At 38.1% G+C, this 11,703-nt stretch overlaps 1 protein-coding gene across 1 annotated transcript; it reads right to left on the reverse strand.

The window, feature by feature from the left end:
* Positions 1-4,401: 4,401 nt before the first annotated feature.
* On the reverse strand, positions 4,402-10,738 carry LOC116267112 (serine carboxypeptidase-like 42). The gene is made up of 10 exons (XM_031648686.1): positions 10,404-10,738; positions 8,054-8,161; positions 7,762-7,854; positions 7,518-7,610; positions 7,335-7,420; positions 6,695-6,970; positions 6,463-6,596; positions 5,160-5,252; positions 4,944-5,061; positions 4,402-4,632 (listed from the first exon to the last, which is right to left on the reverse strand). Exons 1-10 carry the CDS (start codon positions 10,642-10,644, stop codon positions 4,468-4,470), a joined length of 1,407 nt encoding a protein of 468 aa, XP_031504546.1. The 5' UTR covers positions 10,645-10,738; the 3' UTR covers positions 4,402-4,467.
* Between the last annotated feature and the right edge of the window lie 965 nt (positions 10,739-11,703).

Here is an 11,703-nt window from a genome sequence, read left to right on the forward strand (position 1 = left end):
CTTATTTATGACAATCGAGTGGTATATATATATATATATATGTCACAACAGGCTCATCATTTGTGATGAAGACGAAGCAGGCCATGGCGAGTACGTGAGGAAGAAGACGGCGAAGAAGAGAAGGGGGGTCCCCAATGGGAGGAAACCCACCCTTCATCACTGCTTTCCCCGAGAATGTCATCCTTTTTCTTCTTCTTCTCCTCCACCTTGATGTCTTTCTCCATGGACAGCACCATGGCCTCCTCGCCATGATGGCCCCGGACAACGGCCTCCTGAATCTTGAACTGCTCCTCCACGTCCATTATCTCTGACTTCTTTTTCTTCTTCTTCTCAGTGTTCTTGATCTTCTTCTTCTTCATGCAGCAGAAGATAGCTAGAGAGAGAAGAGAAAGCAAGAAGAGGCCTCCTAAGGAGACAAGCACGACTAATATGACAGTGGAATGGTGCGCTGGGGGAGGCTGAGGAATGGCTGGTGGCGGAAAGACATGAGGTGGCGGAGGTGACGTCTTTGGTGGTGGTGGTGGTGGTGGTGGTGGTGGAGAGACACGAGGCGGCGGCGGTGGTGGCGGAGAAAGGCGAGGTGGCGGCGGAGGTGGTACCCTTGGTGGTGGTGGCGGTGGTACCTTTGGTGGTGGTGGCGGAGAAAGGTGAGGTGGCGGGGGAGGTGGTACCCTTGGTGGCGGTGGTAACTTTGGTGGTGGTGGCGGAGAAAGGCGAGGTGGCGGTGGAGGTGGTACCCTTGGTGGTGGTGGGGGCGGCGGGATCCTTGGTAAAGGTGGTGGTGGCCGGAGAAAACGCGGGGGAGGCGGAGGTGACATCATTGGCAGTGGTGGTGATGGTGCTTTCGGTGGTGGGGGGCTTGCCGGTGGCCGGAAGAAAGCCATTGGTGGAGAAGAGAACTATGTTGGCTGCTGTGACGAGAGGATCTCGCAGGCAACCATACTTGTACTAGAAAAATATCAAAAACAACCCTTCTTTTATTCCTTAATTCAGGTACAAACCTCATTCCTTCAATTTACTAATACATGCCTCACTTTTGCTGAAAACTACAATAAAATGCCTCAATAAAACGATGGTATGCCAATACGCAATCAAATTTTTACCATTCAATCTCTTTACTCTTTTATATTATTGTCATTGCGTTTATCGTAACTCACACTTTATATTCAATAAGCCCATGTTTGGGAATTCCAATATATTTAAGCCACCACATCAGGAAAATTCAAGATGGTGAAGCCCATATTTAAAAATACTATTTTTACTTTTAAAAAATTATTTGAGATGTTGAACTTGGGCATGGTTTTGTTTGCATTGCAATTCACTTCTGAGCCAGCTCCTTCCTTCCTTTAAGTTGTTGCTTGGGCCCTACTTGAGAATGCTAAGTTCTCAGGCATGATATATGACAAAGTTTTCCTACCTAACTGTGATCACTGACCATAAATCCAAATGACTTTGTATTAATGCTACAATGATCCAATTAAACTTGACCACTAGAATATTGCGTAATCAGATTACGAGAAGGGTTCGAGTTTAGATGATTCGTTCTTCATCTTAATTTGAATTATATGAGGTTTTCAACATTTTTGTTTTCTGTTCTGAGGAAATAATTTTATTTTTTTCTGTCTTTGCATAGTGAAAAGCAATGTTAATTGTCATATATTGTAATCTGATATTCAATTTGATTCTAAATTCGTGTAATTGGATTTGGTAAGGAAATTCACATTTGATTTCATCAGGCTTTTCTTACGAAATTCAATAAATTTTTAATCTTCAGACGTGGTCGTATTTTTCATGGTGGTGGCTAGGGTCAGAGCCAAAGGGTGTCGGCACGAGCCCTTGCCACCCTCTTTTTTTTTTTTTTGTAAAAATTTATATATAAATTTTTAAAAAATTTATATAAAAATATTAAAAAAATGATATTTCGACTCTTGTCAAAGTTTTGAAACTATAATTCGGTGTTCTTGAAAAATTTATGACTCTACCATTGTTGGTGGTGGCGGAAGTCAAAGAAAACACACCGAAAGGTGACATCCTTGGTAGTAGTGGCGATGGTGCCTTTGGTGGTGGTAGTCTGGCAGAGCGAGGGCTTTGGCGGTGGCGGTGGTGGTGGCGGGAAGGAAGCCAGTGGTGGGAAGAAGTACTGCTGGGCTTGGGCCATGGCTTGGGTGAGCGCAAAAAAAAAAAAAATTATTGAAAAAATTATTTTTTTTTTAATTTGGCTCGACCCATCGCTCTTCTTAGCCCTACCCATCACTCTTCTTGGCCTGACCACCCATTGTTTCATCCGCCTCTGAAAAAAATCCTGGCCCTACTGCTGGAGCTCACAGGAGCAATATTCGTGCAAGGAGGATATCAAGCACAACCCTTCTTTTATGCCTTAATCTCAAATGCTATCCTCATCTTATCTCATTTTTCTAATACAAGCAGCTGTTGAAGACAACTACAATAAAAGGCGTCAAGTAAAACGTTGACATGCTGGAACACATGAAAATTTATACTCTCAAACGCGCGTCTTTACTCTTTCATATCGTCGTCACTGTTTTTACTGTCACCAATTCATATTTCAAAAAAGAAAAAATAAAGTGTCAACCATAGAGATAAGCCTTGCTTGATAATCGCTACCAAAATTACGATCCATATCAGGAAAATTGGAGATGGCTAAGCCCATATTTGGGGTTAGGTTCGAATGGTGGATTCCTACTAAAAATTTTGTTTTGTTTTTTTTTTAATTTTTAATTTGGTTTGAGATTTTGAACAATTGGGCATGGTTTTGGTTGCATTGCAATTCACTTCTAGTCCTCTTCCCTCCCTTTCTTTAAGTTGTTTCTAGTACGAATGCTTATAACATTCCAAAAGTCAGCCTCTTATCTAAAATTATAAAGAATTTTGAAGGACTTAAAAAAGAACTGTTAAGTAATTGATTGTTTTGGTTTCCAACTTTTTTTAGAGTGAAACTAAAGCTGACAAGGAGCGGGTTGGGATCTGTCAGACATTTCGTTACAATTGTATCAAAGCCGATTCAATACTCGGACTTGGTATCCTATGCTTGCTAATGTGCCTTAAAAGGGGTTGATTGTAACAAACTAAAAGTTTAGTTCTAACTTGTAAAGTGTTGTTAAGTGGTTGGTTGTCCTGTATCATAGCTCTTTTTAAGTTAAAACCAAATATACTAGGTGACAGATTGGAAACGGTAAGCTGAACCGTTATAGTTCTAAGCTGAGTTGTGACATGACAGTTTTGCTACCTAATCACTGATTAGAGATGTAAACAAACAAATTTGTGTGAATGCTGCAATATTGATCGATTAGACTTAATCAATCACATGACATGATGCCTGATTAGATTGCAACTTGGGTTTGGGTTTAGATCTCGAAATACCAAAGCAAATTACTGTATTTGAATTTGTTTGTTGATTCCTGCAAATCACATTAAAAAAATGTTCATCTTTACTTGGAACTTTTCACATTTGAATGAAACACTATTTGAGGATTAGTACAAAGTTTTTCCTACCAAATCCAATAAATATTTTATTTTCACGAACATGGGATTTTAATTGCAGATAAAAGTTTGGATGTGATTTTTGTATATTTTGTGTTTAGCACCCAAATCCGAATTGGAGTCAAACTAATAAAGATTTGAACGGCTGGATGTGGTCGCAGCTATATCCGATTTGAATTCTGTCCATTGGCATCCCAAAAGCCAGCAGATTTATTGTGTTTGTGATTGCATGATCGAAAGGCAGTTTAAACACGTTGGTGCAATTGAGAAGAATGTGACTGCCAAACTCGTGTGGAAGATTTTTTTTTTTTTTTTTTACTTTCAAAACAAAATTCAAACATTTCATTTTTAGATATGTTTTATAAGTTCAATATTTCTTTTTCCAGATCCAAAAAACCACCCTTAGATGCATATTAACCATATACTTTTGTGGGTTGTCCTTCCTTCATCTACCCAAACAACTTTCACCAGATTATTTTTGATTTGATATCAAATTAATGATGCCCACCTTGCGTATTGATGTGTCTAAAATCAGAAATTGGATGGAGAGGCTGTTGATTCAGCCTCTCAGACTAATCGATTATGAATAGGCAAAAAAAGCATTTTATATTTGTTTTTGAATAAAATAAGTGAAAAATAATTAAGAATAAGAAGATTTTAGGCATATTGAAAAAGAACAAAAAAAAGAAAAACAGTGGGCCTTACACTGCCACCTCCGTATCTGCCGAATGGAATTGATTCGCCGCTGATTCAATTTGAATTGCTCGATTCAAGCCACCTATGAATATTTAAGGTACTGGACATGAAGTACCATCATATAATCCCTACCCACAGGCTGTTCCAACTCTTAAGTTCTGTTCATTAACTTGCAGAGAGGCAAGCCAAACTAATCAGAAAATAATAAACAAGCAAAGAATTTACATAAATGCAATATGGTTATTCATATTCCTGTCTTCAGAGTTCAGTGTTCTAGTCAATGGGAACACTTGTGGTGTTCGGCAATCTTCTGTTAGCGAGGAAAGACTTGAAGAGGGCGAGTGCTCTTCCTGGCTGAGAGAATGGAACCATGTGAGAAGCACCTCTGACAGTTGCAAATGTCAGCATATCCCCATATTCCGTTGCCCATCCACCAACCTGTTCATGACACGAAAGATGGGACAGAGAAAGAGATGATTAGAACTCAAGCAACAGAAGTCGTGAATTCTGTATCAAGTACTCAAACCACAAGGGGGAAGCAGGTGGTGACGTAAAAACTGTCAAAGATTTACTACAAGCATGTTCATTGGCCAATATTCATATGAAGAAAATATAGAAACATAAACTTGGAGGTTCCTTGGACTTTCAAGCAACAACTTCATTCAAAAGCCAGATACAGAAGAAGAAGAAGAAGAAGAAGAAGAAGAAGAAGAAGAAGAAGAAGAAGAAGAAGACAAGAAAATTCTTACTTGCCCCTCATAGAACCATGCGCCATATGGTCCTGTCGTATTGAAGCCTAGTTCACCAGCCAGCTTGCGAGTGAGGGCTCGTGAGCCCAATAGAGGGACCACAGAGTCTTGATCACCACTGTAATTGAATCCGTTTAGCTACAGTTTCAAAAGACTAGGAAGTACTTTAATCTAGTAACAGAAGCAAGACAATTGTGGCTAAGTTTTGAGGATCACCTGAATATCCAGACAGGTATGCCATGCCTGATGATTGTTTCGAGCACGGGAAGAATGTCGATGCTTACGTCTGACTCAGTATAATTCAAAAATCTATTGCAGTTGCAGCAAACAAACAAGTACTGGTAAAAAAATGTCACTTCCTTTAATTCTTTTCTCAATAAAGGTGGGAAGCCTACCTCCCAATTGCATGGGAAGAAAATGTCACTTCATTTTAAATGAAAAGTGCTACTATTGATCTGCTGCACAGTTTCCTATTCTATGATATAAAGGACTAGCATAGTAAATGTGCACCCTACAGCTTGAGAAATTTACAGCAAATCAACAACACCTTAGTGGCTTTTCCCCTGGCATGGGAAAGAGGAGATAGAGAACTTTTAAACAGTGTGAAATATTGAACAAAAAGAAGAAACTCACTTAAGTATTCAACATTAAAAACGAGACAGTGATTTTATGGTTAGTTAATGGGGGTGCACGAATTTATTTTCATAAAGTCAGCCACTAAAACCACAATCAAGTTTTCATCAATCTGCCCACTAATAAAATAATAAAACTTGTCCAAGAATATCTAAATCTTGGGTAAATAAATAAAACGTTACCTCTAAGCATACACTGTTATTGAAGAATGTGTTAAAAGTTTTGACAGTAGTAAAAGGCCAAATATGGTTTTCTAAGGTTATTTAAAACAATTAGCTAGCTTGGATAGAACTAAATACTTATTGCTAATTTTGGGTATTTTCAATATATTGAGTAAAAAATTTAAGCATGAGAATAATTATTCTGCACCTATTTTATCGTTCCAACCCAATCACTGGAGTTGGACTAGCTGACTCGGGTCAGGTTGATTAAGATTGTGTCTTTTTATTAGTGGTTTAATAAGAACAAGAGAAAACTAGCATGCTTTCTAGAAATTCCTAAAGAGAAGAAAAGTTTGATCATTAAGGGATGCATTGCTGGCATCTTGGATTCGAACCGACCAGAGAAATAAAATGTTCCAAGCGACAAAGAAATAAAGTCAATCAAGTCTCATGCAACTTGCCCAAGAATATCACATGGGCGTGGACCTCTGGTTGATGAAAATGGATATGAAGTTTTCAACGTGACCACTGCACGACGAGGATATGGAACAGTAAGCAAAATGAAACTATGCTGCATGGTTGCCAACCTAAATGCAGCAGCCTGAAGCAGTCGATTCTATGCTTTCTTGCCTAAGCCAAACAAGTAAATGCGTGCAGCTGATCCAGAAGTCATAAAAACTGCATGCATGAGATGTTTAAATGCACAAAGCATTGAAGTTGCATACCCGCTGCACATGCTCCATGTATATGGCAATTTAGTTCTGTTTGCATGAAGAGCATCTTGAACTTCTGGAAGATTAAAATAGAAATGCCTTTCATAAGTCATGCACACATCAACTCCTATGCTGATTTTAGAGGCCTGGAGGACACAAAATAAATTATCATAATTAGTTTGATTAAAATTCATTTACGTGACAAGGCAAACCAAAATGAATAAAATTAACCAAGTATTGATACCCATTTTCGCAGTCGGAGTTCTTGTTCCACAATTGATGGATAACAGACATCTAGAATAACATCATACTCATTGATGTAGTCACCAACTTCCTTTTCTGCATCATTAATTGCTTTTATGCATGAACGGGAAAGATTGTCTCCGCTATCTGTATACTTCCCGAAATCACATTCTTTCTTGATGGCAAAACCAGTCTCTTCAGAAATCAAACCATGGGACCATAAATATTCATAAGTTGCTGCCGCATCTACTGCTAGATTGAGAAGTGGATTGCCAATCTAGAAAACCAACAGGAAACAATAATTAAAGGAGAAGACTCATAGTAAAGACTTCCTGCAAGACCAAATGTCAACTGCATTCTGGCTCAGTTTATGTACAGTTGACAACGTTGAATGTATTTGTCCAAAAACAAAATCATATGTGAATCTGCAAGTGTATGTGCATTTTTCAAATTTGTGCTGCCAACTTGAATGAATAACTTGAAGAACTTCAGGTCAGGCCAAATGTGGATCAGCTTATTGACTCGTTTTGGTTAAGGAAAGTTAGCAGTTCCCGCTGTGACTTGCATTGCCATTACTAATTGGCTTAATGGGTCATGTGGGACCGAAAGGAAGACAATGCAAGTAAGAACAATCAACTTACAGCTAAACCCTTAAGGTTGAACTTGAAGCCAGACGAATGCCTGTTGTGTTGTAGCAGCACATTGGCTAACTGTGGTATGTAGTGCCCTATACATCAGCAGTCATCAGTGAGAAACTAATCGACAAATAAATAAAAGCTAGCAAAACTTGTAATCCTGAAGTCCATGAGTGTCGGTCACTGCACCTGCATAGCTTTCTCCAGTTAGGAACAATCCTCTTGACTTGTACTCTGGAAATTTCTCATACCATCCCAGGAGAAATTTGAGCATGTCCACAGCTAACAAAGAATGGAAACTGCAATTAATTCAAAGTACTCTTTCCTAGTGAAGAATTCTGAAATGGATGAGCTTCATAACTGCAGCATTTTTTTCAGTTGCATGTTCGTGAACAAGTTGCAGATCCTTCATTGTATCTTGAATGTAACTTACCAGTAGTTTCATCACCACGATTATAGTCAGAACTTGTATTGGAGTATGACCATCCAACTCCGGCAGGAGATTCAACAAAAAGCATATTGGAAGCTGCGATTGTATGACCAAAAATCGATAGGTGATTAAACTGAATGATGATTAACAAGAAGTTAAAATTTGGGTGATGTCTAAACTGCATTTTGGCCTTATTGGCACAAACTGAGCACCTCAGCGAGAAGAACACAAGATAATATTTTTTACTAATGAATTTCTCAACAATGCTTCTAGATGGGTTAGTTAAGTTTATGACCTTTATTCCATGATTTAGGATTTCTTCGGAGGCTCCGACCATCTCCTCTGGGGAAGAATGGACCTAACTCTGTGAAACCACCACCTCCAACGGAGGAACAGCCAGGGCCTGATCACAAATAACAGCGAAGAAATCAAGATCGTTCATAAGTTTCTATGATGTGAGTAACAAAATAAACCGTCGGAAAAGCTTAAATCATAAGACAAGAAGACCGACAAAGCAAGCTGATAGAGGATTCTATTATCCGATGGAGCAACCAAACTTTTCAAAGGTAGCAGGATGGTTCTTCTGGGTTCTCCTCACAGATCCTTTTTTTGCCTTTTATTAAAGTGATGTTTCATGAAAGTCTCGAAAAGGGTATCGTATGTACTATATACAGTATAAAAAGATAAAGAAAGGGTGAGGAAAAATACATTATGAGAATGGCATGTGAGTGTTAGGTGCTGTTTGGCCGGTCAGGCATAGTCATAATCAGTCCTCAACATGGAAAAACCGTTAGAACAAGGAAAACCCAGAAAATAGAACTTCACATGAATAAAATTAAGAAAATACCATAATATTTGTATTATCAAATTATTGCCCAGAACATCACAAAATTATCAAAGGACAATGGTGACTATGGATTGAATCGCCACGCTGAAGAGGCATTTTTTTGTCTCTGCTCATTCCGTCGGCTGTAAGGTGATGCTATGAGACTACGGTTCGCGCTAATTAAGATGATCCGAGCAAGAGCTTCATCAGTGCAAACATGCTGCAGGTAAAGCAGAAGCTAGACAAAATTAGAATATGTGTGTGCGTGTATCGCTCACACACACACACGCGCGCGCACGCACAAACCAGACCTCTTAAATTAGTGATGAAAGGTATTTTGAATAAAATGTGAATTTTTAATTTCTTTATAAATACTAATTTAATATAACTCAAGCTTTAGTTCAAGTTATTTTGAAAGAAAATGATTTTTTGCCATCAAGATTTTGATATTATAAGAGCCGTTCATTTTTTTTATTGTTAACCAACTTAATATATTTTTCTCACCAAATCACTCTTAAGATCATATTTATAGATTGTAAAAAAAATAATAATGATTAATTTTAATGAGTCTGGATTTTGTCCCTTACAAGTGTTAGTGTCTAGTATCACTATTAAGATCATATTTATAGATTGTAACACACACACACACATATATATATATACATATATAGATAGTGATTGGTAGAAACTAGACCAATAGGTCAGGGACAAAAACCAAATCCTAAAAATATGATATTTAAAGTGTTTTTTTTTTAATCTAACTTACTAATAGGATGTTAATATACGTAAAGTTGATCACTTTTTGACTTTTAATAGTGTTTTTATAATAAGCAAAAATGAATAGATCAGGTAGCGACAACATTTTGATGATAGAAAAATCAACATTTTCATTAAAACAACTTCATTCAAAGCACGTTTTATATTAAAATAGTTTTTATAAATATATTAGGATGTTTATATTTTATTTAAAATAACTTTTTGGTAAAAAAATTAAAGGATCTGGTTTTTGTTCGTAACTTAAGTGTTTGGTTTTTACCAATCTCTCTCTCTCTCTCTCTCTCTCTCTCTCTCTCTCTATATATATATATATATATATATATATATATATATATATATCCATTATTGGGTCACAAGTTAGGACTCACCCAAGTTGTCTGAGATCATCAACTAATTATAGGAGCATTTTTTCCCCATTTTTGCTGCATGCATCACTGAAAACTGAAGTTTATTATTTCTGTGTGACATATATTAATATATGGTGGTTCTAAAAGCATTTTTCTTCGGTTGTAAATTTTGATTTGGGTTTACCTTCAACAAAACCGAGTCATCAAGTTAACTCGTTGATCCAATGACCCAGCCATGAGTTGATCCGAGTATGAGTCATGAGTTGATCCAATGACACACAAATTCATCTCCATTGTTTCTTGGGTTTAAATTCATCCATAACCAAACAAGGAAAACTGATTTCTTTAAAAACTAAGATAACTTGACAAGTATTCTTTGGGAGAATCTGAAGAAGCTAAAACGTTTATAAATCATAAAGGTTTATAATGCTCGTTGTTGAACATTCGGAGACATAAATTCGATAGAAATATAAAAAAAGTGAGAGAAAAACCATATTATGATATCTGATAATTCTATGAAATTTAGGTCTTTGAATGTTATACGGAGAGCGAGAGAGAGAGAGAAGTTATATTCTTCGGTAACTAAACGATTAGGAATGATTTTTTATCCACTGATGTTACGCTCAATTCAATGCAAAAAGGGAAGAAAAGATCACGCCATAAAAGGAAAACAAATATAAAAGAGAAAGGACGACCTCCGTTCAGCCAGAGAGTCAACGGTTTATGATGAGGGCGGTGCTGCGCCTCCGCGAAGTAATAGAAGAGATTCCTCCCTGCCTTCTCGTCCACCGTCACGTACCCGCCGTACTGCCTGAAGTGGACTCTCGGTTGCCCCGGCAGCCTGCCGATCAAGTCCTCGTCGGAGCAGCCATGGGCAGCCGCCATGGCCAGCAGAGCAACCAGAAGCCCTGCAAAGGCCGAAACCGAAGGACCCATCTCCCCAACACAGAGAAAAACGATGGTACGTCTCACAAACAGATGGCGGGTCGATCACAGAAAGGCAGAGAGGGGTTGGATGAAGAAAAATAGGAAGAGCAAGGGCAAGCGAGAGAGAGGCTGGATGAAGGTAAAAAAGGAAACGACGAATCCGGGTGGAAAGATATGGAGGGAATTGCGGGAACAGATTCTTCCCGATCTGCTGGCATGCAGACGTCAAGACAGCCCGAGAAGGAAACTGTTATTTTATTTCACATGGACACGGAATGAGACACGAGACACTGCAAGAAAGGAAAAGAGTTTCCTGATCCAAGTAGACTAAATCGATTCTGGTCTAAGCAATATTCAGCCTAATTGGATCTCCCTTAATCAGATTCAGGCTCAGATTTAGATTCAAAATTCGAACTTTTCGGACTCAATTATGGATTCTATTTCAAAACACCCCATAAAGAATCCAAATCCGATTTCTGATTTGATTGTGTTTGACTGTTTTCCTTACCATCTCGGACTCTCCAGATTATATCGGTAATCAGATAACCCCGATCCATTAACATGGCTGTCGAGTTAGACAAGCAGCATAACAGATCTGAGTCCAAGATCAAATCTGGAATCATACATTCAGAGATCCTACCAAACCCGTCTATATATGGAGTTCGAATCTTGGATCCAATCAAGAACAAGGATCCAAATTCTTTATCGAAATCTGCAGAACCAAATTTACATGTTGAGTACATTAAGATGTCCGATTTGAAACTTATACAAAAACCGTGTTGCAGTTTGGCTTTTAGATATAAGCTAGAACATTAAGTTTGCGACCGGGAGAGTTTGGATGCAGCAAAAATCCAAATCATTTATGTCCAATCCGAGAGGTGTTCATAAGGGAACACAGCACATCCTCATGCATTAAGGGGCATTTGGTAACAATTGCTCATTTGTTCTGGATTGAGACATAAATGGTTTGGATTTGTCCTAAAATATGCGTAGATTCATGAATCATTTGGGAAAGAGTTTCATATATATTTGTTCAATTTTGGGACATATTCATGAAACACTCACTCG

The sequence above is a fragment of the Nymphaea colorata genome, chromosome 13 (assembly GCF_008831285.2).
Source record: "Nymphaea colorata isolate Beijing-Zhang1983 chromosome 13, ASM883128v2, whole genome shotgun sequence".
Classification (NCBI taxonomy): domain Eukaryota; kingdom Viridiplantae; phylum Streptophyta; class Magnoliopsida; order Nymphaeales; family Nymphaeaceae; genus Nymphaea; species Nymphaea colorata.